This window comes from Arachis ipaensis, chromosome B8 (genome assembly GCF_059453495.1).
Source record: "Arachis ipaensis isolate K30076 ecotype BB chromosome B8, ASM5945349v1, whole genome shotgun sequence".
Classification (NCBI taxonomy): domain Eukaryota; kingdom Viridiplantae; phylum Streptophyta; class Magnoliopsida; order Fabales; family Fabaceae; genus Arachis; species Arachis ipaensis.
The window spans coordinates 8,852,194-8,879,429 of record NC_142443.1 but is presented as its reverse complement, the minus strand read 5'-3'; the positions used below and the strand labels follow the sequence as shown (position 1 = coordinate 8,879,429).

The window sequence follows — 27,236 nt, the reverse complement described above, 5'->3', positions numbered from 1 at the left end:
ATGGACAAATTCAAAAATATCTATACGATATTGCCCTAATATTTTAGTATACTGTAAATTATATTATAATTTTATATATTATATTATAACTTTAAGTCAACTCCTTAAACACATAAAGTACACATGACAAAAGAGAATATTACAAATAAAATTATTTAAAAACATCGTAAAAAAGATACATCTCTTTTGTTAATCAAAAGTTAGAAGGAAAAAAATATACACCTAATAATGAGCAACTAAAATAGACAAATTTTTTTAAAAAATATAAAAAAATAAAATGTATAAGTAGAGATAAAAGAAAAAAATTAAATAAATTACAAAAATTGTACCCTAAACACAAGAGAGAGGAAGAGAGAAAGAGAGAAAGAGAGAAAAAAGAGAAGAGAGAACAAATGAGTAAAAAACACATTATGATCTCGTATAAATAGATGACATTGAAAAAATAAAATAATTAAATTAATTCATATATTTCGTTATCATATTTATTATTTACTAAAATAATTTGATATTTACTCCAATCAAATCAAATCAAATAATTAATTTATATAAATTATAATAAATGGTGAGATTTAAATGTCTAATCAAATTAATTAATTGATATTATTCGTTAGTTATAATTGATTTGCTTTACAGAATTAAAAGAAATAAATCAGGAAACACTCTTAGAAGCATGCCACATCAACTCCATTATTAAATGCAAAAATTTGATTTTTATATAATAGAATAGATAATATCATTTTTTTTACTGTACATAATATTCAATTATTTTTTAATTATACCGAATTAAATTACACTTAATCACATTACTTTCATTTTAAATAATTTTTTATATTTTTATATTAACATATAACTTTAAGTGTAAAATTATAAAGAATAAATTTATTTAGAATGAAAGTAATGTGATTAAGTGTAATTTACTTAGACATGATTAAAAAATAATTGAATACTATGTACAGTAAAAGATTGATATTATTAAAGGATAAAACTAAAATTTATTTCTATCTATCGTTTTTGTCCCCAACTTTTTCGTCCTATTTAAGTCTCTAATGTTTCAAAATCGTCTCAATTTTGTCCCACCATCAATTATGTTAATGAATTCCTAGCGGCATGACAACATTGAGTTGATTTTGAAACGTTAGGGACTTAGATAGGAGGATTGAAACGTTAGGGACAACTTTAGGACTTACCCCAAACGTTAGGGACAAAAATAATACTTTACTCAAAAAATTATTATATTGAGAGAATGAAGTGGAGTATATCATGTGTATTTGAGAATAACGTTTGCAAATACATGTTAGTATGGCTGTACTTTTATAAAATTAATTTTGATTAAAATTAGATTAATGTGAATGTGATTTGTGTTTTTTTTTCATTATAAAAAACTAAATATTATTTAAATAATAATATTATCCAAAATTACATTGAAATGCAAAATTAATAAAAAAAGAAGTGATGAATGTTTGACTGTTTGAGACTAATATATCATTCTTTAATATTAAATATTAAAATAGATAATTAACATGGTATTATTATTCCAGGGTAATTCTCAAGGATGGAAAAGTAAAAAATTGTTGCTTCCACCAAAAATAAGTTTAGAGCAAAATTCAATCTACATTGAGTTAATCAAATATGATCAAAACACAAGTATTCATTTGAAATAAAGGAGCTATTTAAATAAAGTCACCTAAAACGTCTTTTTTAAAGATGTTTTTTAATAATTGAAATTTAACACATATAATTAATTAAACCATGTTATTTTTATCAAATTAGGCTAGATAAATTAATTTGACCGAAAAAATGGTGAATCAAATATTAAATTTGTCTAAATTGATATTCTTTTTTATAGAAAATAACTACAATACTCCTATTATGTTTTCAATAACTAAAAAAACATTGAAACGTTGAAGAAAGTAGGCTTAAAAGTTGCATACATAAACACATAACATAGATTGAAAGTTATATAAATATCTTTGCCACAATCAAGTTTTCTAAAAGCTGACCAAAAAGAACAAATCTCCTAAAGTGTATAGTTTTATGAAGTTTAACATCACAAAAGTAAGCCTCAAACCCCTAACAAGTTTGCCACGGTTTATAAAATCCTAAGAGCTTTTCAAAAAAAAAAAAAAAACAAGTCTTCCAAAAAAACAATGTTGCCACAGTCAAGTTTCCTAAAAGCTATTACAAGGCATAGTGGGATGTCCAAGATAACATATTTCTTCACTTCTTTGGATTGATGGAGGGTGGATTAGGGATGAATTTGAACAGTCTTGTTGTAGCTGTGCTTGGTGTTGCCAATGTCTCCTTGGTAGCTGCTGTACTTGGTCCTGGTCTGACTTGAGATGGTTGTGGGTCAGGTAGAGCACCTTGAGATTGAGGCTGTGGTGGTGCAGGCTGACTTGGAGGTGGGAGTGAACTGGGGCAAAGTGGAACAGGTGGTCTGAATATTTTCTGCTTGGGCCTCATTTTTGATGGATTAGGTTGAATTGTTTGGTGGGTTGTAGATGAAACTTGAAGTGGGAGCCTAAATGGTGTCCTTCTGGTTATAGGACCTGGCCTGACTTGTCTGCCACTAGAATTGGTGTTTGATGAGCGGATAATTTATACGCTTTTTGACATTGTTTTTAGTATGTTTTTAGTAGGATCTAGTTACTTTTAGGGATGTTTTCATTAGTTTTTATGTTAAATTCACATTTCTGGACTTTACTATGAGTTTGTGTGTTTTTCTATGATTTCATGTATTTTCTGGCTGAAATTGAGGGACTTGAGCAAAAATCAGATTCAGAGGTTGAAGAAGGATTGCTGATGCTGTTGGATTCTGACCTCCCTGCACTCAAAGTGGATTTTCTGGAGCTACAGAACTCGAAATGGTGCGCTTCCAATTGCGTTGGAAAGTAGACATCCATAGATTTCCAGAAATGTATAATAGTCCATACTTTGGCCAAGTTTAGACGACGCAAACTGGCATTCAACGTCAGCTCTCTGCCCAAATCTGGCGTCCAGCGCCAGAAAAGGATCCAAAACCAGAGTTGAACGCCCAAACTGGCACAAAAACTGGCGTTCAACTCCAAGAAGGACCTCTACACGTGCAACACTCAAGCTCAGCCCAAGCACACACCAAGTGGGCCCCGAAAGTGAATTTATGCATCAATTACTTACTTCTGTAAACCCTAGTAGCTAGTTTATTATAAATAGGACCTTTTACTATTGTATTAGGTATCTTTGATCAGTTGTATGCTATCTTAGATCACGTTTGAGGGCTGGCCTCTCGGCCATGCCTAGACTTTCACTTATATATTTTTAACGGTAGAGTTTCTACACTCCATAGATTAAGGTGTGGAGCTCTGCTGTTCCTCAAAGATTAATGCAAAGTACTACTGTTTTCTATTCAATTCATCTTGTTTCGCTTCTAAGATATTCATTCGTACTTCAATCTGAATGTGATGAACGTGACAATCATCATCATTCCCTATGAACGCGTGCCTGATAACCACTTCCGTTCTACCTTAGACTGAATGAATATCTCTTAGATCTCCTAACCAGAATCTTCGTGGTGTAAGCTAGAATGATGGTGGCATTCAAGAGAATCCGGAAGGTCTAAACCTTGTCTGTGGTATTCCGAGTAGGATTCAATGATTGGATGACTGTGACGAGCTTCAAACTCACGAGTGCCGGGCGTTAGTGACAGACGCAAAAGGATAGTAAATCCTATTCCAGCATGATCGAGAACCGACAGATGAATAGCCGTGCCATGATAGGGTGCGTTGACCATTTTCACTGAGAGGATAAGATGAAGCCATTGACAAGGGTGATGCCTCCAGACGATTAGCCGTGCCGTGACAGGGCATTTGGATCATTTTCCCGAGAGAAGACCGAAAGTAGCCATTGACAATGGTGATGTATCACATAAAGCCAGCCATGGAAAGGAGTAAGACTGACTGGATGAAGATAGTAGGAAAGCAGAGGTTCAGAGGAACGAAAGCATCTCCATTCGCTTATCTGAAATTCTCACCAATGAATTACATAAGTATCTCTATCCCTATTTTATTATATTATTTTCGAAAACTCCATAACCATTTGATATCCACCTGACTGAGATTTACAAGGTGACCATAGCTTGCTTCATATCGACAATCTCCGTGGGATTCGACCCTTACTCACGTAAGGTATTACTTGGACGACCTAGTGCACTTGCTGGTTAGTTATGCGAAGTTGTGAAGATATGTTTAGACCATGGTCCGCGCATCCGTTTTTGGTGCCATTGCCAGGGAATCAATTTCGAACAACAATTCACAACCTGAGTAGCAATTTCGCATACCAAGTTTTTGGCGCCGTTGCTGGAAATTGTTCGAGTTTGGACAACTGACGGTTCATCTTGTTGCTCAGATTAGGTAATTTTCTTTTTGTTTTCTTTTCAAAAATTTTTCAAAAATATTTCAAAATTTTCTCACCTGTTTTCGAAAAAAAAAATTATTAGATTCAAAATTTTTAAGAATGAATTCTAGTGTTTCATGAAGCATGTGAAGCCTGGCTGGCTGTAAAGCCATGTCTAAATTCTTTTGGACTGAGGCTTCCAAACCATCAGCATAGAGGCAAGTTACATATTTGATAAGTAATGAGCAGTATATTCTGATATCTTGCTGAAGCTTGGCTGGCCATTGGCCATGTCTAGTGTTTTGGACCGGAGCTTTCATTGAAAGCTTGGCTGGCTAGTGAGCCATGTCTAATTCCTGGACTGAAGCTTTAGACTAACATGGCAAGATTCCTGGAATTCATATTAAAAATTTTGGAATCCTTATTTTTTCTTTTACAAATAATTTTCGAAAAAAAAAAATCCAAAAAAATTAGAAAATCATAAAAATCAAAAATATTTTTCTGTTTCTTGTTTGAGTCTTGATTCATGTTATAAGTTTGGTGTCATTTGCATGTGCATCTTGCATTTTTCGAAAATTTCATGCATTCATGGTGTTCTTCATGATCTTCAAGTTGTTCTTGGTAAGTCTTCTTGTTTGATCTTTGCATTTGCATGTTTTGTGTCTTTTCTTGTTTTTCATATGCATTCTTGAATTCTTAGTGTCTAAGCATTAAAGAATTCTAAGTTTGGTGTCTTGCATGTTTTCTTTGCATTAAAAATTTTTCAAAAATATGTTCTTGATGTTCATCATAGTGTTCTTGGTGTTCATCTTGACATTCATAGTGTTCTTGCATGCATCCCTTGTTTTGATTCAAAAGTAAAAGAGAAAAACATGAAAATGATGTTTTTAATTTTTCTCTCTCATAAAAAAAAATTCAAAAATCAAAAAAATATCTTTCCCTTTTTCTCTCATCAAATTCGAAAATTTGAGTTGACTTTTTCAAAAATTTTTAAAATCAAATTGTTTCTCATGAGTCAAATCAAATTTTCAATTTGAAAATCTTATCTTTTTCAAAATCTTTTTCAAAAATCAAATCTTTTTCAAAAAATCAAATCTTTTTCAAATTTCTTAGTTATTTTCGAAAATTCCAACAATATTTTTCAAAAACTTTTTTCTTATTTTTGTATCAAATTTTCGAAAATAACAATAACAATTAATATTTTGATTCAAAAATTTCAAGTTTGTTACTTACTTGTTAAGAAAGATTCAAACTTTGAGTTCTAGAATCATGTCTTGTGATTTCTTGTGAATCAAGTCATTAATTGTGATTTTAAAATTCAAATCTTTTTCAAAACTAATTTCAATCATATCTTCTCAAAAGTATCTTCTCATCTTATCTTTTTCAAAAATCTAATTTCAAAATATCTTCTCCAACTTCCTAACTTCTTATCTTTTCAAAATTTGTTTCAACTAACTAACTAACTTTTTGTTTGTTTCTTAACTTTTTCAAAACTATCTAACTAACTCTCTCTCTCTCTAATTTTCGAAAACATCTTCCCTCTTTTTCAAAAATTTCTTTTTTATTAACTAATTATTTTTATTTTTGATTTAAAAAAAATTTTTCGAAAAAAAAATACTAACCTTTTTCAAAAACTATTTTCGAAAATCACTAACTCTTTTTCAAAAATTATTTTCGAAAATTCTCCCTCTCCCATCTTATTCTATTTATTTATTCATTTACTAACATCTCATCTCACATCTCTGCCCTCCTCACAGTTGTGTTTCTTTCTTTACATCACATTCTTTATCTCCCTCTTTTCTTCCACTCACAAAGGGATCCCTATACTGTGGTATAAAGGATCCATATTATTATTATTATTTTTTCTGTGCCCTCTTCTTTGTCATATGAGCAGGAGCAAGGACAAGAACATTCTTGTTGAAGCAGATCCAGAACCTAAAAGGACTCTGAAGAGAAAATTAAGAGAAGCTAAATTACAACAATCCAGAGATAACCTTTCAGAAATTTTCGAACAGGAAGAGGAGATGGCAGCCGAAAATAATAATAATAATGCAAGGAGGATGCTTGGTGACTTTACTGCACCTAATTCCAATTTACATGGAAGAAGCATCTCCATTCCTGCCATTGGAGCAAACAACTTTGAGCTGAAACCTCAATTAGTTTCTCTGATGCAGCAGAACTGCAAGTTTCATGGACTTCCATCTGAAGATCCTTTTCAGTTCTTAACTGAATTCTTGCAGATATGTGATATTGTTAAGACTAATGGAGTAGATCCTGAAGTCTATAGGCTCATGCTTTTCCCTTTTGCTCTAAGAGACAGAGCTAGAATATGACTCTCAACCTAAAGATAGCCTAAACTCTTGGGATAAGCTAGTCACGGCTTTCTTAGCTAAGTTCTTTCCTCCTCAAAAGCTGAGCAAGCTTAGAGTGGATGTTCAAACTTTCAAACAGAAAGAAGGTGAATCCCTCTATGAAGCTTGGGAAAGATACAAACAGTTGACCAAAAAGTGTCCTTCTGACATGCTTTCAGAATGGACCATCTTGGATATATTCTATGATGGTTTATCTGAGCTATCAAAGATGTCACTGGACACTTCTGCAGGTGGATCCATTCACCTAAAGAAAACGCCTGCAGAAGCTCAAGAACTCATTGACATGGTTGCTAATAGCCAGTTCATGTACACTTCTGAGAGGAATCCTGTGAGTAATGGGACGCCTATGAAGAAGAGAGTCCTTGAAGTTGATACTCTGAATGCCATATTGGCTCAGAATAAAATATTGACTCAGCAAGTCAATATGATTTCTCAGAGTCTGAATGGAATGCAAGCTGCATCCAACAGTACTCAAGAGGCTTCTTATGAAGAAGAAGCTTATGATCCTAAGAACCCTGCAATAGCAGAGGTGAATTACTTAGGTGAACCTTATGGAAACACCTATAACTCATCATGGAGAAATCATCCAAATTTCTTATGGAAGGATCAAAAGCCTCAACAAGGCTTTAATAATGGTGGAAGAAACAGGTTTAACAATAATAAACCTTTTCCATCATCCACTCAGCAACAGACAGAGAACTCTGAACAAAATACTTCTAATTTAGCAAACTTAGTCTCTGATCTATCTAAGGCCACTGTAAGTTTCATGAATGAAACAAGGTCTTCCATTAGAAATTTGGAAGCACAAGTGGGCCAGCTGAGTAAAAGGATCACTGAAATCCCTCCTAGTACTCTCCCAAGCAATACAGAAGAGAATCCAAAAGGAGAGTGCAAGGCCATTGACATAAGCACCATGGCCGAACCCAAAAAAGGAGAGGAGGACGTGAATCCCAAGGAGGAAGACCTCCTGGGATGTCCAGTGATCAATAAGGAGCTTCCCTCTGAGGAACCAAAGGACTCTGAGGCTCATCTAGAGACCATAGAGATTCCATTGAACCTCCTTATGCCCTTCATGAGCTCTGATGAGTATTCCTCTTCTGAAGAGAATGAGGATGTTACTGAAGAGCAAACTGCCAAGTTTCTTGGTGCAATCATGAAGATGAATGCCAAATTATTTGGCATTGATACTTGGGAAGTTGAACCTCCCTTGTTCATCAATGAACTAAGTGATCTGGATCAACTGACATTGCCTCAGAAGAGACAGGATCCTGGAAAGTTCATAATACCCTGTACCATAGGCACCATGATCTTTAAGGCTCTGTGTGACCTTGGTTCAGGAATAAACCTCATGCCCCTCTCTGTAATAGAGAAACTGGGAATCTATGGGGTGCAAGCTGCTAAAATCTCATTAGAGATGGCAGACAATTCAAGAAAATAGGCTTATGGACAAGTAGAGGACGTGTTAGTAAAGGTTGAAGGCCTTTACATCCCTGCTGATTTCATAGTCCTGGATACTGGAAAGGAAGAGGATGAATCCATCATCCTAGGAAGAGCTTTCCTAGCCACAGCAAGAGCTGTGATTGATGTGGACAGAGGAGAATTAGTCCTTCAATTGAATAAGGACAACCTTGTGTTTACAACTCAAGGATCCCTCTCTGCATCCATGGAGAGGAAGCAGAAAAAGCTTCTCTCAAAGCAGAGTCAACCCAAGCCCCCACAGTCAAACTCTAAGTTTGGTGTTGAACTCCCATATCCAAACTCTAAGTTTGGTGTTGGAGGGTCTCAACAATGCTCTGAACATCTGTGAGGCTCCACGAGAGCCCACTGTCAAGCTATTGACATTAAAGAAGCGCTTGTTAGGAGGCAATCCAATTTTTATTTATCTAACTATATTTTTCTTAGTTATATGTCTTTATAGGTTCATGATCATGTGGAGTCACAAAATAAATATAAAAATTGAAAATGGAATAAAAAACAGCAGAAGAAAAATCACACCCTGGAGGAAGCATCTGCCTGGCGTTCAACGCCAGAACAGAGCATGGTTCTGGCGCTGAACGCCCAGAACAAGCATGGTTCTGGCGTTCAACGCCAGAAATGGCAACAAATGGGCGTTGAACGCTCAAAATGGGCACCAACCTGGCGCTGAACGCCCAGAGTTGTGTGCAAGGGCATTTTACATGCCTAATTTGGTGCAAGGTTGTAAATCCTTGAACACCTCAGGATCTGTGGACCCCACAGGATCATCTCAGGATCTGTGGACCCCACAGGATCATCTCAAGATCTGTGGATCCCACAGGATCATCTCAGGATCTGTGGACCTCACAGGATCATCTCAGGATCTGTGGACCCCACGGGATCCCCACCTACCTCCACTCACTTCTTCTCACCCCTCTTTCACACAATCCCATAAACACTCTTCCCCAAAACTCTTCACCAATCACCTCAATCTCTCTTCCCCATCACCTCTTCACCACTCACATCCATCCACTCTTCCCCATAAACCTACCTCATACACCCCACCTACCTTCAAAATTCAAAACCAATTTCCCACCCAAACCCACCCATATGGCCGAAACCTTTCCCCCCTCCCTTCCCTATATAAAGCCCTCCATTCTTCTTCAAATTCACACAACACAAACCCTCTATAACCTTCTTGGCCGAACCACATCACTTTCTCCCTCTCCTCCATTTCTTCTTCTTCTTCCTCTATTCTTTCTTCTTTTACTCGAGGGCGAGCAAAATTCTAAGTTTGGTGTGGTAAAAGCATAAGCTTTTTTTTTTCATTACCATTGATGGCACCTAAGACCGGAGAATCCTCTAGAAAGGGGAAAGGGAAGACAAAAGCTTCCACATCCGAGTCATGGGAGATGGAAAGGTTCATCTCCAAAGCCCATCGAGACCACTTCTATGATGTTGTGGCCAAGAAGAAGGTGATCCCCGAGGTCCCTTTCAAACTCAAAAGAAATGAGTATCCGGAGATCCGACATGAAATTCAAAGAAGAAGGTGGGAAGTTCTAACAAATCCCATCCAACAAGTCGGCATCCTAATGGTTCAAGAGTTCTATGCCAATGCATGGATCACCAAGAACCATGATCAAAGTAAGAACCCGGATCCAAAGAACTATGTTACAATGGTTCGGGGGAAACACTTAGATTTTAGTCCGGAGAATGTGAGGTTGGCGTTTAACTTGCCCATGATGCAAGGAGATGAACGCCCCTACACTAGAAGGGTCAACTTTAATCAAAGGTTGGACCAAGTCCTTATGGACATATGTGTAGAAGGAGCTCAATGGAAGATTGACTCCAAAGGCAAGCCGGTTCAACTAAGAAGATTGGACCTCAAGCCTGTAGCTAGAGGATGGTTGGAGTTCATTCAATGCTCAATCATTTCCATTAGCAACTGGTCTGAAGTTACTATAGACCGGGCCATCATGATCCATAGCATCATGATTGGAGAAGAGGTGGAAGTTCACGAGATTATACCTCAAGAACTCTACAAGGTGGCTGACAAGTCCTCCACTATGGCAAGGTTAGCCTTTCCTCACCTCATTTGCCACCTATGCAATTTGGCTGGGATTGACATAGAGGGAGATATCCTCATCAAAGAGGACAAGCCCATCACTAAGAAAAAGATGGAGCAAGCAAGAGAGCCCATTCATGGAGCTCAAGAGGCGTATGAAGCTCATCACCATGAGATCCCGGAGATGCCTCAGATGCACTTTCTTCCACAAAATTATTGGGAGCAAATCAAGACCTCCCTAGGAGAATTGAGTTCCAATATGGGACAACTAAGGGTGGAACATCAAGAGCACTCCATCATGCTCCATGAAATAAGAGAAGATCAACAAGCAATGGGGGAGGAGCAACAAAGACAAGGAAGAGACATAGAAGAGCTCAAGGACATCATTGGTTCCTCAAGAAGGAAACGCCACCATCACTAAGGTGGATTCATTCCTTGTTCTTATTTCTTCTGTTTTTCGTTTTCTATGTTATGTGCTTATCTATGTTTGTGTCTTCATTACATGATCATTAGTAGTTAGTAACTTTGTCTTAAAGTTATAAATGTCCTATGAATCCATCACCTCTCTTAAATGAAAAATGTTTTAATTCAAAAGAACAAGAAGTACATGAGTTTCGAATTTATCCTTGAACTTAGCTTAATTATATTGATGTGGTGACAATGCTTCTTATTTTCTGAATGTATGCTTGAACAGTGCATATGTCTTTTGAAGTTGTTGTTTAAGAATGTTAAATATGTTGGCTCTTGAAAGAATGATGACTAGGAGACATGTTATTTGATAATCTGAAAAAAAAATGATTCTTGAAGCAAGAAAAAGCAGCAAAGAACAAAGCTTGCAGAAAAAAAAAGGGCGAAAAAAAAATATAGAAAGAAAAAGAAAAAGCAAGCAGAAAAAGCCAAAACTCTTAAAACCAAGAGGCAAGAGCAAAAAGCCAATAACCCTTAAAACCAAAAGGCAAGGGCAAATAAAAAGGATCCCAAGGCTTTGAGCATCAGTGGATAGGAGGGCCTAAAGGAATAAAATCCTGGCCTAAGCGGCTAAACCAAGCTGTCCCTAACCATGTGCTTGTGGCGTGTAGGTGTCAAGTGAAAACTTGAGACTGAGCGGTTAAAGTCAAGGTCCAAAGCAAAAGAAGAGTGTGCTTAAGAACCCTGGACACCTCTAATTGGGGACTTTAGCAAAGCTGAGTCACAATCTGAAAAGGTTCACCCAATTATGTGTCTGTGGCATTTATGTATCCGGTGGTAATACTGGAAAACAAAGTGCTTAGGGCCACGGCCAAGACTCATAAAGAAGCTGTGTTCAAGAATCATCATACTGAACTAGGAGAATCAATAACACTATCTGAACTCTGAGTTCCTATAGATGCCAATCATTCTGAACCTCAATGGATAAAGTGAGATGCAAAAACTATTCAAGAGGCAAAAAGCTACAAGTCCCGCTCATATGATTGAAGCTATGTTTCATTGATAGTTTGGAATTTATAGTATATTCTCTTCTTTTTATCCTATTTGATTTTCAGTTGCTTGGGAACAAGCAACAATTTAAGTTTGGTGTTGTGATGAGCGGATAATTTATACGCTTTTTGACATTGTTTTTAGTATGTTTTTAGTAGGATCTAGTTACTTTTAGGGATGTTTTCATTAGTTTTTATGTTAAATTCATATTTATGGACTTTACTATGATTTTTTGTGTTTTTCTATGATTTCAGGTATTTTCTGGCTGAAATTGAGGGACTTGAGCAAAAATCAGATTCAGAGGTTGAAGAAGGATTGCTGATGCTGTTGGATTCTGACCTCCCTGCACTCAAAGTGGATTTTCTGGAGCTACAGAACTCGAAATGGCGCGATTCCAATTGAGTTGGAAAGTAGACATCCAGGGCTTTCCAGCAATGTATAATAGTCCATACTTTGGCCAAGTTTAGATGACGCAAACTGGCGTTCAACACCAGCTCTCTGCCCAAATCTGGCGTCCAGCGCCAGAAAAGGATCCAAAACCAGAGTTGAACGCCCAAACTGGCACAAAAACTGGCGTTCAACTCCAAGAAGGACCTCTACACGTGCAACACTCAAGCACAGCCCAAGCACACACCAAGTGGGCCCCAGAAGTGGATTTATGCATCAATTACTTACTTCTGTAAACCCTAGTAGCTAGTTTATTATAAATAGGACCTTTTAATATTGTATTAGGTATCTTTGATCAGTTGTATGCTATCTTAGATCACGTTTGAGGGCTGGCCTCTCGGCCATGCCTAAACTTTCACTTATGTATTTTTAACGGTAGATTTTCTATACTCCATAGATTAAGGTGTGGAGCTCTGCTGTTCCTCAAAGATTAATGCAAAGTACTACTGTTTTCTATTCAATTCATCTTGTTTCGCTTCTAAGATATTCATTCGTACTTCAATCTGAATGTGATGAACATGACAATCATCATCATTCCCTATGAACGCGTGCCTGACAACCACTTCCGTTCTACCTTAGACTGAATGAATATCTCTTAGATCTCCTAACCAGAATCTTCGTGGTGTAAGCTAGAATGATGGCGGCATTCAAGAGAATCCGGAAGGTCTAAACCTTGTCTGTGGTATTCCGAGTAGGATTCAATGATTGGATGACTGTGACGAGCTTCAAACTCGCGAGTGCCGGGCGTTAGTGACAGACGCAAAAGGATAGTAAATCCTATTCCAGCATGATCGAGAACCGACAGATGAATAGCCGTGCCATGATAGGGTGCGTTGACCATTTTCACTGAGAGGATAAGATGAAGCCATTGACAAGGGTGATGCCTCCAGACGATTAGCCGTGCCGTGACAGAGCATTTGGATCATTTTCCCGAGAGAAGACCGAAAGTAGCCATTGACAATGGTGATGTATCACATAAAACCAGCCATGGAAAGGAGTAAGACTGACTGGATGAAGATAGCAGGAAAGCAGAGGTTCAGAGGAACGAAAGCATCTCCATTCGCTTATCTGAAATTCTCACCAATGAATTACATAAGTATCTCTATCCCTATTTTATTATATTATTTTTGAAAACTCCATAACCATTTGATATCCACCTGACTGAGATTTACAAGGTGACCATAGCTTGCTTCATACCGACAATCTCCGTGGGATTCGACCCTTACTCACGTAAGGTATTACTTGGACGACCCAGTGCACTTGCTGGTTAGTTATGCGAAGTTGTAAAGATATGTTTAGACCATGGTCCTGCGCATCCGTTTTTGGTGCCATTGCCAGGGAATCAATTTCGAACAACAATTCACAACCTGAATAGCAATTTCGCATACCAGTGTTGTAGGCCTTGGTGTTGTTGCCACAGATATAGAAGGAGTTGGATTCACAACACTTGAAACCTAGTTGTTATGTATAACAAAGTATTCATGAAATTTAGGGTACATAACAGTTTGAGAGGTCAACATTTTACAATAATATAATTAACTTAAAGCTGGAGTGTGTTGCTGGCTATTGTTAATGTGATTCTGGCTAGACGGAGCCTGGCTAGATTGAGCACTTTGGGTGTTAGGAGTATCCTGTCCAATTATGTTGACCAATTAGAACCTACTATATTACTTCCATAACATTGCATTAAACAGAGACATACATCACGAAGCAAAACCAATTAAACAGATTACTACTTAAGTACAGTACTTACATTATTATTTGGTGCTGATTGTGATAATGGAAGGACTACTATTTATTAACTTGTGCCACCTTTCTTAGACTTCTTGGTCTTAGGTTTCCAGTTGGGGTCAGATGGAGCACCCTTGCATGTCTTATAATTATATCCCGCTGCACAACATTTACTACAAGTGACTTTAAATGATCTCTTCAACTTGTCACCTTGCTGCATCAGTGGTTCATCCAGATCCTTCTGTCTGTTGTGCACCTTTGACCTGCCTATTGGTCTCTTTATGATGGGAGGATCTGGCCTTGAATACTCACTTCTTGTCCAAAACTCCTGACTTGGCACAGGTTGAATACAATGTGCATATGTATTATGGATTGACTCCATGCATAACCATGGATGCACATATTCCTCTGGATGATCATGCCTCTTCCTTATTGCTGTAACTGCATGGATACATGGCATGCCTGAAACAGAACAACATCATGGACTAGTAGCAAGTAAACCATATAATTGAGAAAATATTCAACAATTAATTAAAACTAACCACTCAGCTGCCATTTGTTGCATGAGCAGGTTTGCTTGATAAGATCCATGTCCACCTTTGTATTTTTATGACTCACTTCAAATCTCTTACGTTCGTCGTCACCTATCCACTCTGCAAGCTATTTGTTGCTGGGCCTTATAAGACGCTCCAGCCTCTTCTGCTGAACAGGTGCGAGCTTTCTAGGATAATTTTCAAGTAACTCCTTATGCTTGACCATCCTCCCCATTAGATAGCACCTAATTTCTTCACGCATTGTGAGAATAGGCTTGCTTCTATAGTTTACTATCTTTGCGTTGAATACCTCACACATGTTATTTGTGAGGTTGTCCACTTTTAGTCCATGTGAGAAATAGGCCTTCACCCAAGTTGCTGGCTCAAATTTCGACAGATATTTTCATGCACCTTGGCTAATTCCTTTGAGCTTCTCCATCTATTCCTTGAATTCTGGTATGGTGGTGCATTTAGCACAGTCCCAAACCACCTCCCGAATACACGAATCCTTAAACCGGTTGATAAATTTTTTTCAAATGTGTATCACACAATTTTGGTGATGGGCATTTGGCATCACTGATTTTAATGCAGGTAGCAATCCCTAACACAGTATACAATGAAGTCAATATCTAACAGAACCCTAGCACTAAACAACAGTCAACACCACTACATAGTAGTTGCCCAATCATATACTAAACCAGCAGTCAATACATAACTATTAATTAGCAGTTGCACATTCATATTAACTAAACCAACAGTCATCATACAATTGTATATAGCTACTAAAACATAACCTAGTATTCAACAACAGTCAACATTAAACAATTACCTAACTCTAAAATAGAAGCTAAAAGTAAATAAGTGCATAAGTAAAACAGAACTCAATTGTGAACAAGTACCAAGTAGTTAAAGAATTATGAAGTTTACCTTTTATTAGTCGGACATAAAATTCCAACCATAAGTCTGCACATCCCCCAAATCCTCTCGGAGTAGAGTCAGAAACCACCCTCAGCAATGAATGAGTCTTTCACAACTTCCTTAAATCTCTCTATGGTGGCAAACCTAGTCCCTAACTCAAACGTCCCCTCTCCAAAAGCATAATCATCATCAAGCTCAGGGAATTTATGCTTGCTAGATTCATCATCTGATGATATAGGTGTATGTAAATTCTCAGATTCATAATCATATATCGAGTCATCATCATCATCTTGGACTTCACTCACATAGAACTTAACATTTTGGTCTTGGTTGGATTGTGGGTCTCTGTTGGGCTGCACATTAGGACCAGGCCCAACATTAGTTCTGGCCTGCTGCTCATTGGGTCCTGCCCTAGCCTGCTGCCTTCTAGTAACATTAGATGCACCTAGTCCACTACTTTGTCCCTTCTTCTTCCACGTCTTCCTATTTCTTTTGACACTTGTCTTCTTTGCAGTTGGCTTCTTTGGAGGCACATCTTTTTTCTTTCCCTTCATTACTCTTTTCCTTTTACTACCATTGTCATCAGCACTATTATCATCTTCGTCACTGTCACTTTCAAACCCGGGTGGTGGAGGTTTGTAGGGCTCATCCTCCGTACTCTCGTACCCATCATCAGATGACGAACTCTGAAGATCCACCAAAACCTCTTATGAGACAGGGCTGTTACTTTGGTTTCTAGCATCCTCCACAATCTCAGGCTCATCAACAGGGTTGTCAAAGAATAGGTAAAACTCGTCCATTTCTGTATTCTTCATTTTGTTCTCTCGCATTGCATTAATCCCTGCATCTCCTGTCAAAATATGCAGCCCAAACTCAACATGAGCACTCTTTGGATCATACCAATAAACTGTCTTGTATGATTGGTACCCCAAGTCCTTGAACAGTGTGATCAAGTCTCCGAAATTCACAAAATCCAGGTCCATTTCGGGAAACTTCTCTACCTTCCCATTTTTATAAACCAGAGAACCATTACTTTCTCTCACAAAATTACCTCCATGGTGGAAAACCGGCACCACAAGCACATCGACCCTCTAAAAAAAAAAACAAAAAACAATGATCAAGAAGTACTCTTTTCACATATTAAAAAGCAATGTCCTTCAAAAACAGAAACGAAAATCACCCCAGAACATTTCTTTGCCCTAACAGTTAATCAATTTCAAAGGAAAAACCCCAATACTTTTTTTACAACTCTATCAACATGCACGTTCAGTTCTTTCACAATACAGTTCTAACTTGCATAAGCAATGAATCTGACAGTCCACTCACTAAGCAACGCAATGAATTCTTACCTTCGGTGATGAAGACAGCAACTCAGACAACAATAGAGGGTTCTCCCTCTTGGACAGCCACTGTACACCGCAACCGTCTCAGCCTGGGTAGTGATTTCTTTGGAGAGAGAAATAGAGTATGGTGATCGTTGGTATTCTTAGGGTTTAATGTAATTCAGTAAGTGTGGTATGGGTGTAATGGGTATTGTATACAACTGAAGGGATGAGAGTGTATGTAAATGGCCAAATGCGAAATGACGTAGTTTTTAGGTTGAGGGACTTATTTGTCCAATTTTTGAAACTACCCTTCCACTTATCAGTCCACGTGTCAACCCGTGACGCCAGGTTATCAGAACGGGAGTCACGTCAGACTTTTCTATTGGGTTTGACAGAGGCATTTGGATGGAGGGACTCATCCATCCAAGTTTTGTGAAGGTCGGGGATTTAAAAGTATTTTTAAATGGTTTTGTCCTTTTCTCATATTCATCTAAATTAAGGAAAAAAGTGACTACCAGATTTTGGAAGGTTTTTATACCTTTTAAGTTTAAAACCTTAACTCATAAGTTCACTAAAATAAAAATGGGACAAATCATAACTGGACTTAAAACAAACAAAACAAACTAAAATAAAATAAACATAAAATAAATACTAAAAAAATGATGCCCATAATTGTGACCAAACCTAATTCTCTTTGGGTTCAAATTATGATTGGAAAATTTGGGAGAGGGAATAATCCTATGCAAAATATGGTGGCTATCAGTGGTGACTCTATATTGTGAAAAAGTCTTATAGCCAAATGGCACATCATCAAGGAAAACATAGGTTACCTACTTGGAAATGGTGAGGCAAGGAAGTTCTGAACAAACGCTTGGTTGGAACCCTATAACTTACTAGCTAATTTAACATCCCCAATCCTGACACTTAAGGAAGAAAATTGTCCAGTGAGTGACTATATAGATGAAGAAGGACAATGAAAAATAGAAAAGCTAAATACCCTCCTACCTGCAGTATCATTAATAAAATTCGAAGCACTCTCCCTCCTTCAATAGAAGATGGCAGGGATATCCTCTTTTGGCGACTCAATCCTAAAGGTGAGTTTGCTATCAAACATACCTATCAATTTCTTTCCCATTGCGACCACGACTCAGATCGATTATGGAAATTGATTTGGGATTGGAAAAGGGTTACAAAGGGCGAAGGTGTTCCTTTGGCAGTTGGCTCATAATGCTGTCTTAACAGCTTCCAGAACTGTGGGATGGGGTAGAGAGAACAATCCCAACTGCATGAGTTGTGATAATGATATTGAGACTCCCTTTCATGTTATTCGAGATTGTCCCATGTCATCGCCAGTGTGGAATTGCCGAGTGAAACTGCAAAATATTGGCATGTTTTATAATCTTGATTTGAAAGAGTGGATTATTGCTAATATGACTGTGGACATGGGGTCTGATGATGATATGGAATGGAAGGATATTTTTGTCATAGCAGTTTGGCTTATATGGAAATTTAGGAATGAATATATACATTCTAATATAAATACCTCCTTAAGAATCAAAGAGATGAAAATAAAGAACTTAGCAAGAGAAATTAGGGATGCCAGAAGAAGAATAGAGAATAATCAGCATGAAGAGTCTCTGACAGTATCTTGGCAACCAACCCAAAAGGATTGAATCAAGCTAAATACAGATGGGGCCTCAAGAGGTAACCTTGGACAAGGTAGTTGCGCTGAAATTTTCAGAAATGCGGATAGTGGCTGGATTTATTGGATGCCAGACGTCTGATCTATGCAAAGGCAATAGAAACGGAGGTTGCAACAATACGGAAGGGACTGAAGATAGCATGGGAGAAAAGATTTAGAAGGATTGAGCTAGAAACAGACTCTCAAGAAACTGTGAATTTGATGGAGAACCCTCCAAAATGCCACCCAACTCTAACCCACCCAATCAGAAGGATCAGAGAGCTTCTCAACAGGGAATGGCAAGTGCACATATGACATATATATAGAGAGAGGCTAATCAATTAGCTTATGAAATTGCAAATTTGCTACTAAATCAAAATAGGGAGCATGCTACTTGGGATCAATCTCCCATGGAGACCACTCTAATTTGATTTGCTAATAGAAGTGGGGTTTCTTTTCCCGTTAATTTGTTTTGTTTTTTGTTTTGTTCCTGGCCTTAGGGCCTCCAGTATACAAAAAAAAAGTGATGCATATATAATTCATTTTAATTAATAAGAGTCTTTAATGCATCTTGTAAATAATATGACATTTGACTTTTTATAACTATTAGTCATTGTCTTGTCTAATTCTTGATGCATCTTCTGAACAAATGATTTAGCCATATTTACAAAATCTTCTTTTATTCTCTTAGTTGTTACTCTTGTAATTAGACCAATTGGCATATAACAATTCTCAGTTTGTCCCGTAAATTTTCAAAGGTCAAACAGTAGGATTGATGTTACGAGTATTAAGAATATTGAGATTGCACATGATAAAGTATGTGCAGTCAGCTAAAGTTAGTTTGTTTGTTTTGCCTCACACCCAGTGCTGTTGATGTTTTCATCTGGCTATTGGGGATGCTTGGTGGTACATATGTTCCCTGCTACCTCTCTTTCTCTTGGTGGTAGAGTTTTTAGAACCAATCTACAGGAGATTTCAAGTAAAAAATATGGGGGATGGTGGAGTAAAGAAGATGGGACAAGAGGATATATGTTATTAGGAGTGATTATGTTTGGTTGTTATTGGTTCATCTTTATACTGAGAGGGACAATGTTTTATTTTGGCTTTGTGTTACTTTTGGAAGGTTTTACATATTTGAGGTTGGGATATCTTGGTAGTGGTTTTTTTTGGCAGGGGTGCTGTTGTAGTTGGTGTCTTTCATGTTGGGATTGTTTTTTCGGTTTTGTTGTGTTTTTGGTTTTTATGTTTTAGCTTTAGCATTGATGTTGTTGTTGGGCTCTGAGTGTTTGTTTTAGGTGGTTGTTGGGAGATTATGTATCCATGATATCTGTTGGGTGATTAAATTGGATACCTTTCAACTATAATCTTTTATTTTCACTGTTATGTATGAAATCTTTTAATCCTTAAACAAGTGGCTGGTATTATTATTGAAAATTTAGTTAAAGTATTATGAATACTGCATGCTGAAAATTATTATTGTAAAATTATTCTTATTATTGAATTAGCATAATTCAATTTTATTCTGCATAACAGACCACGACTCGATCAAGACCATAAGCCAAAAAGGTTGTAATTAAAAAGACATAATAAGAACAAGCCTCTTAATTAACAAACTTTAAGAGAGAGATATATTTGAGAGATGCCAAATTAAATTCGACTGATCCTCATTCTCTTGTTAGGCTTAGCAGTCTTAGGAAAGTTCATCACTTCAAGCACATCCAACAGGTTGGGATTCTGGCATCTTGGGCATTCAGGGTTGGATTTGGATACCATCACATAGATGTGACAATAAGTGCATCCCATCACAATCAATGAATCCACATCTTCATCATTTTCCATATCAGCATTCTCAGAACTTGATGATATTCTCATATTTCTCATCATTGCTTTCTTCTTCATAAACTTCATGCTGCTGCTTTTCTTTTCTTTTCCCTTAGCAGCTGATGATTCAACAACCTTCAAAGATACAATCAATCAATGAAAAAGGCAAAGAATAACAATAAAGCTAGCTGGCTAAACTATTTTTCAACCAAGTCACATGCATGCATTTTTTCCCTCTTTTTTTATATGTCCAGTAAACTAACTTTTTAAAGAATTATATCTCCAAAACATTAAAGTCTAACTAACAAAATATACACAACACAGAAATTTAGTGCACAATACAGAATTTTTTAAAGAACCGTATGCCCATAATATTGACATTCAACCAACAAAATATGCAAAGCATAAAAATTAAGGTGCACAACATAAAAAATTTGGTACACAACGCCTAAATTTGTGTGTAAATTTTTGAAAAATCATGTGTCTAGAATATTGATATTTAACCAACAAAATTTGTATAACATATAAATTTGATGCACAACATAGAAAATTTTAAACGACTACATACCTAGGACACTGACTCACGAAACCAACAAAATACATTCCGCAAAATTTTTTATACTATACAAATGTGTGACGCATGTAATTTTTTTTCTAGACTTGTGCCAACTTATTTAGACTTAATTACAAAAAATACATATGTATAGTATCACCCAAATAATAATTGTAAAAACCAAATATAGGATGCATCCATTCAACACTAATTTATTACCATAAAGTTTTCATTTTCACACTGATCAAGTTTAGCAGCAGGTTGATTGAGGTCAAAGGATACCATAAAATATTTACGAAGTGCATCGAGTGTAGTTATTGAGTTCGGAGGATGAGCAACAACATTATTAGCATCAACATCAATGTTCAGCATATCTCTCAACTTAGGGGTAACAACTTCACTTTTTGGTGATTTAATGGTGGGTGGTGTTTCCATTGTAGTAAAGTGATTAGGGGTAACAGCTTCACTTTTTGGTGATTTAATGGTGGGTGGTGTTTTCATTGTAGTAAAGTGATGAGAGTCTAAGATATGTTTTAATATTTTTTTGAGGGGAGGTTTATATAAACCCACTTAAGGTGGTTTTGAGCACACTGACTTGAGAATGAAAGCTGGTTCATGCATGCTTTCTTGTCCCTGTGTATTCATTATTCAAGACTCACGTTTATTAGCAAGTCTCCATTTTTTAATGAGCCATTATTGCATATTTATGGAAAATTAAAAATAATATGAATGTGGACAAGAAATATTTTCAGGTCATTATTATTAGTCTTCAAACTCAATTTTAGGAGAAATACTAGGCCACTATCATAATTTAATGTTTTTGTTCATCAGTTAGCTATAATGTTTAAAAGTATGGAATAAAATATATTATTAAATTACTATACTAAGAAACTAGATTAAATAAATTGAGTTAATGACTAAGTGAGATTAAAACCAATAAATTTTGATGGCATTATTATTTTTGTAAATTTAATATGGATATGGATGGCATTATTACACATATTGATGGCATTATTATAAAACATGATAACATTTTGTAACAACCTGTTTTATTTTGTTACAAATTACGTTAGTTTTTGTAACGAGATGGTATTTTGTTACAAAATATTGTAATATTTTGTAACAAAAAAAAAGTTGCAAAAATTCAAAATATTTTGTAACAAAAATTTAATTTGTCACAAAATTTAATATTATTTGTAACAAGTTAATTATTTGTCATAAAATATAAGTATATTTTACAACAATTTTTTTCAAAATGTTAAACACTTTAAGAATAAAAAAAATTGTGTATATATTTTTTTCAAAATAATTTTATATTGTTTCAAAAATTTAAATTTTAAAAATTATAAATATTATTTTATATTTTTATAAAAAATTAATATATAATTTTTATTAATAATCAAATTTTAAAATTAATTAAAAAATAATTCATGTAACTTAAAGAAATTTTATTAAAGTATAAATATAAATAAAAATAAATAAATATAAAAAAACGACATTACTGAAAGTAGAAGAAAAAAGAAGTAGAGTAGTGCAGTAAAAACCCTAAGTTCCCACCCCCTCAAGCCTCACTCCACGAACCCCTGCTGCGCCATCTACCACTCCACGAAGCGCGATGGAGATCCTGCCGGAAGAAGAAGTACCGGCGTAGCCCCGAAAAACGTTCTCCCCGTCGTCGTCTCGTCTGCTATCACCGTCTCCTCTGCCATTGTGTCGTGTGCGGCGGCCTCGTGGTCTTCGTCGCGGTGGTCTTCGTGGTGGTGGTCGCCGTCACTGTTCGTGCTGACCATCAGCTCGGCTTCTCCGTGTAGTTCATCGTGCTCTGCTTCTCTATTCTTTTCGTATTCTGCCTCTGCTTCTGGTCCGATAACATATCTGCTGAAGGTAAGCTTTGGTTTATTTGAGTATTGTTAACTACATTTTTAGTTGATAAACTGCTGATTTTAGCTGAAATATTGAACCCTTTAGTGTTAGTTGTTTCTACTGGTGTTGTGGTTAAAAATATTAGTGTGTAATATGGTTGATAATCTTAGTTTTGGTTATTTGGAGAGTTGATATTTGATTCTAATTTCTGTATCTGTGTTTTATTATTTTGGTTAAAAATCTGTATCTGTGTTCTATTATTTGGAGAGTTGATAGTTGATATTTGAGCTATAGTTTATTTGTAAAACTTAGTTTATTAGCAAAACTTAATTTGCTATTAATTTGATTTTATATCTGTGTTCTTTTTTCGTTGCTCAGTTGATTCTATGTTTGGAGAGTTGATATTTTTCTTTCTTTTTTAGTGATTTTTCTTTCTATATTATCCTTATTAGCAAAGAAAGATTGATTAAATTTTGTCTGTAATTTTGTGTTTTTTACATTGTAGTGTCTTAGGATAGTTTATGCTCCTCTGCTCATCCTGCCTCGTCGGCTGCCTCTGCTGGTCTGATTCGGCTGTCCTCCCTCTGCTGGTGGTCTGGTCTGGTCCGACTGCTTCTCTGCTGAAGGTAAGTGCAGTTTATTTGAGTATTGATAACTATATTGTTAGTTAATTCTACTGATGTTGTTGAGGTTGAAAATATTGTTGCGTAATATGGTTGATAATATGATTTTTTGGTTATTTGGAGAGTTGATATTTTTATTCTATTTTTTATTTCTGGGTTTTATTATTTTGATTCTATTTTTTGCACTTTTTTGGGGATTTTGATACTTTTTGTTTTCTTAAATTTTTGTGTTTGTGAATTTAGTGTGTTAGGTAACTACATTATCCTTATTAGCAAAGAAATATTGATTAAATTTTGTTAGTTTTTTTTTGTGTTTTTTACATTGTAGGGTCTTAGGATAGTTTATACTCCTCTGCTCATCCTGCCTTGTGCCTCGTCCACTGCCTCTGCTGGTCTGAATGAGGCATGTTTGAATTATGTATGTTTTTGCATATTATATAAATGTAGACTTGCTTATTAAAATAGTTAATATATTAGTTAATTTAAAAAATAATTTTGTAAATTATGTATGCAATTTGTATTAAAAAAAATTTGTTACAAAACAATTATTTTGCTTTTGTAACTAAAGAAAAAAAACATTACAAAATCAAGTTACATTTTGTAACAATTTTATGATAGGAAAAAATAGATTGTCACCAAAAATACCTTGAAGATCAAAATTTGTTACCACTTTTGTAACGACTTCTAGTTTCTTGTATCAGAAAAATTTGTTACAAAATATCACTTTGAATTATAACAGTTCCATTTTTTGTTACAAAAACTTTTTGTAATGGGACATACTGCAACGACCCCTTTTTTTGTTACAAAATCCTTTTGTTTCAAAATATCGATTTTTTGTAACAATTTTTTTGTTACAAATATTGCTTTTTCTTGTAATGAATCAACTAATTGTATGCAGCAGAGAGAGGAGGTGGAAATCCAAGATATATCCTCATCTGAAGACAAATCCCTCAGCCGGCATAAACTGTCCAGCCAGGATATATGTACACATATTGAAGGACGTGGGTCTTTGGACAATTTTCAAAGTTGTTTTGAATCACTCACACCCCGGCTGTCCAGACCAGGTAGAGATGCTCAAACAACACAGGGAGCTAAGCATGTTCGTGCGTCGCAACATTGAAACCAACAAGGAAGCCAGAATTAAACCTAGCAAAACTTACCACTCATTAGTAGCAGCAGCCGGCAGTCACCGTGAACTAAGTTATATAGAAAAAGATGTGAGGAGTTACATCACACGGAAAGTACGAAATGTGTCCGAACAAGACGACGCCAAAGAATTCGGGAAATACCTATTAAGAATGAAAGAGAAGAACCAAAATTTCTTTTTCGAGCTCAACCTCGAAGGTGATCACTCCATCAAACATGCATTCTGGGATGACGCAAGAAGCAGGGCGGCATGTGAGTATTTTGGAGAAGTCGTTTCATTCGACACCACATACAACACAAACAGGTATTTGGTTCACCCAAAGTAAGTTTGTACGTTCACCTTATGTACACATTTCGGTTCACCAATTCGTGAGAGTGTGCATTTATGCAGCTATAATCTGGTTTTTGGTTCTTTTGTGGGCGTGAATCACCATGGTCAGTTGATACTTCTAGGATGCGCGCTGATGAAAAATGAGGACATCCAATCCTTCAAATGGCTATTCGAGTGTTGGCTCCGTTGCATGGGAGCCAAGACACCAAAAGGCATTCTCACTGACCAATGCACATCGATGCAAAGGGCCATTGAGATGTGCATGCCAACAACAATTCACCGCTGGTGCATCTGGCATATCATTAAGAAGATTCCAAACAAACTAAACGGCTACAAGTGACACAAAGAAATCGAACAAAAGACGAGCCACGTCGTTTGGAACTCATTCACAAAAGATGCATTCGACAGAAACTGGAACGATTTCATCACAAAAGTTCGGTCTCGGAGGCAACAAGTGGCTTTCAGGTAACCGAGGTTTTAATTCGAATTATTTTCATGCCTTTACCTTTGGTGTCAAAACATGCACAGAGTTCGGTTTAGTACAGCTAACCAGTTCGGTTCATTCTGCAGAGTTGTACGAGGATCTCTATATATGGATTCCAGTTTACCTGGATCACCACTTCTGGGCCGAGATGAGAAGCACACAAAGGAGCAAGAGCATACACGCATTTTTCAATAAGTTCATCACACGCTACAGCTCCCTGAGACAATTCGTGAAGCAATACAACAATTTCCTAACAAGCAGAGAGCAAAGAGAGAGAGAAGTCGACGCTGCAGATTTTCACACCATGATACCGTGTGCAACAAAATCAGCAATAGAGGCCCAGTTTCAGCACGTGTATTCCCACGAGAAGTTCAAGCACAATTCAGAAGTAAAGTGAACTGCATCACAAGATCAATGCATTCCACCTTAGGTTTCATAACATACGAAGTCGTAGAGAAAGTTTCCAACTCCACATTCAACAAGTTTTTCATCACCTACAACGCAATATCACGAGAGATAAAGTGCCAGTGCCTGCTGTTCGAGTCAAGGGGCATACTGTGCCGCCATTCCCTGATCCTAAGCTTTGAGCGAGTGGATAACGTGGCACCGAAATACATACTGGAACGGTGGAGCAAGAACATAAAGAGGAGGCACACACACATCAAGAGCAGCCAAGACGAGCCTCTACTAGAGCCAAGAAGTAAGAGATTCGACGATTTGATGCTTCGGTCACACAATATATGCGAATTTGCATCCGAGTCCGAGGAGCTGACCGGATTTCTGCACCGGGCGTTTGACAAGGTCATGGCCGAAATGTAAGAATATCAAGAGAGAAGCAAAGGAAAAAGTTCGTTATCTCATAAAAAAGCGACGTTGAGCGACGTTAACGACCTTCAAATCCCGCCATGCATCAAAACAAGAGGCCGGCCCAAGAACAGACTTGGATCAAACCTGGAAAAAAAGATCTCAAACGCCACAAAGAAAAAGAAAAAGACAGCTCCCAGCGAGGTAAAATTTATTTGCTTTCGATTAGGGAAAATTTTATTTGTGCATTTTGCTAATATACAATTTTATTATGTCTTTTGTAGTTGAACCTTTTAGACGGCGGATCAATAATTCAGTCAAGCTCCAACCTTTACAATGCACCGGATATGAATTATCCTAGAGAGGATTATAGGAGTTTTAGTTTTTATTAATATAAATTTCTTTTCACCCATGAGCAAATTTCGGTTCACTGAGGTTATATGAAGGTTAATTTCTGACTATTTTTAGTGTTTAATGAATAGTCACTTTTTTGTTTTTGATATTTGCTTTTGTGAAATTCTTTATTCAAAAGTCACTTTTTTCTTTATTGAATGGTTAATATATTGTGCTATGTCAAAGAGTTCAGATGTTTCTAAAATTGAATACTGATAGAAACATTTTTTTATAATTAGCTCCATGCTATATTGATATATGCAAATTTCGGTTTATCAAGTGTATTAATTTCGGTTCATTGTGTTTTTCGGGGTTATTAATAACTTGATAAATACATTGATTCCATTCACTGTGAAGCTGGAACAAAATAGCAGCCAAATAGTTCCAACAGATATATTGATTAACATCTCAGACCGATAGGACAAGGAGCAATCCATCTTGAATCAGATAAAAATATTAACATTAGATATATACATTGATATTAAGATTAGATATATAGATTAACATTTACATTAATATTCACATGAATACAATGAAAGAAGCATTGTTTGCTTTTTTAAACAACTTAAACAAAATATTGTTAATTACAACCAGTGAATCATAGTATATCCTATTTACTCTCTAAATTCGCAGATGAGAATTTACAACAAAGGCTGGAGAGGGCAGCAGATGGTTTTGAGAGTCTTATTGCTTTAGATGTCCGAATCACTTGGTCTCTGATTTTGTTCATTTTGTGTAACAGGATATGCGGACCATATTCGTGCCTGAAGTCGTCAATCTCTTCCTACATTTCAATCGAAAGGAATTAGTTACATAAGAAATGAAACCAACCGAAATAAGAAATGAAAGAACTTTATTAATT

General features: G+C 36.3%; 3 protein-coding genes and 1 non-coding gene across 5 annotated transcripts; 2 read left to right on the top strand and 2 right to left on the bottom strand.

Moving 5' to 3' along the window:
• Nucleotides 1–6,789: 6,789 nt before the first annotated feature.
• LOC148547131 (small nucleolar RNA R71) lies at nt 6,790–6,897 on the bottom strand. Its single transcript, XR_015897129.1, has one exon. It is a non-coding gene; the product is annotated as a small nucleolar RNA R71 (small nucleolar RNA).
• An 11,064-nt stretch (nt 6,898–17,961) lies between these two features.
• LOC107610450 (uncharacterized) lies at nt 17,962–18,348 on the top strand. Its single transcript, XM_016312500.2, has one exon. The coding sequence runs from the start codon at nt 17,962–17,964 to the stop codon at nt 18,346–18,348; it is 387 nt and encodes a 128-aa protein (XP_016167986.2).
• A 1,548-nt stretch (nt 18,349–19,896) lies between these two features.
• LOC107612469 (uncharacterized) lies at nt 19,897–21,240 on the bottom strand. 2 transcript variants are annotated; one of them, XM_016314162.3, is made up of 2 exons: nt 20,950–21,240; nt 19,897–20,312 (listed from the first exon to the last, which is right to left on the bottom strand). In XM_016314162.3, exons 1-2 carry the CDS (start codon nt 21,229–21,231, stop codon nt 20,004–20,006), a joined length of 591 nt encoding a protein of 196 aa, XP_016169648.1. In that variant the 5' UTR covers nt 21,232–21,240; the 3' UTR covers nt 19,897–20,003. The 2 variants fall into 2 exon arrangements, with proteins under 2 accessions (XP_016169648.1, XP_020965909.1); XM_021110250.2 differs by having other exon boundaries at nt 21,013–21,240.
• Nucleotides 21,241–23,114: 1,874 nt separating this feature from the next.
• Nucleotides 23,115–25,996, top strand: LOC148547130 (uncharacterized). Its single transcript, XM_088495313.1, has 5 exons — nt 23,115–23,219; nt 23,545–23,634; nt 24,215–24,666; nt 24,754–24,763; nt 25,391–25,996. Exons 1-5 carry the CDS (start codon nt 23,115–23,117, stop codon nt 25,994–25,996), a joined length of 1,263 nt encoding a protein of 420 aa, XP_088351439.1.
• Nucleotides 25,997–27,236: the final 1,240 nt, after the last annotated feature.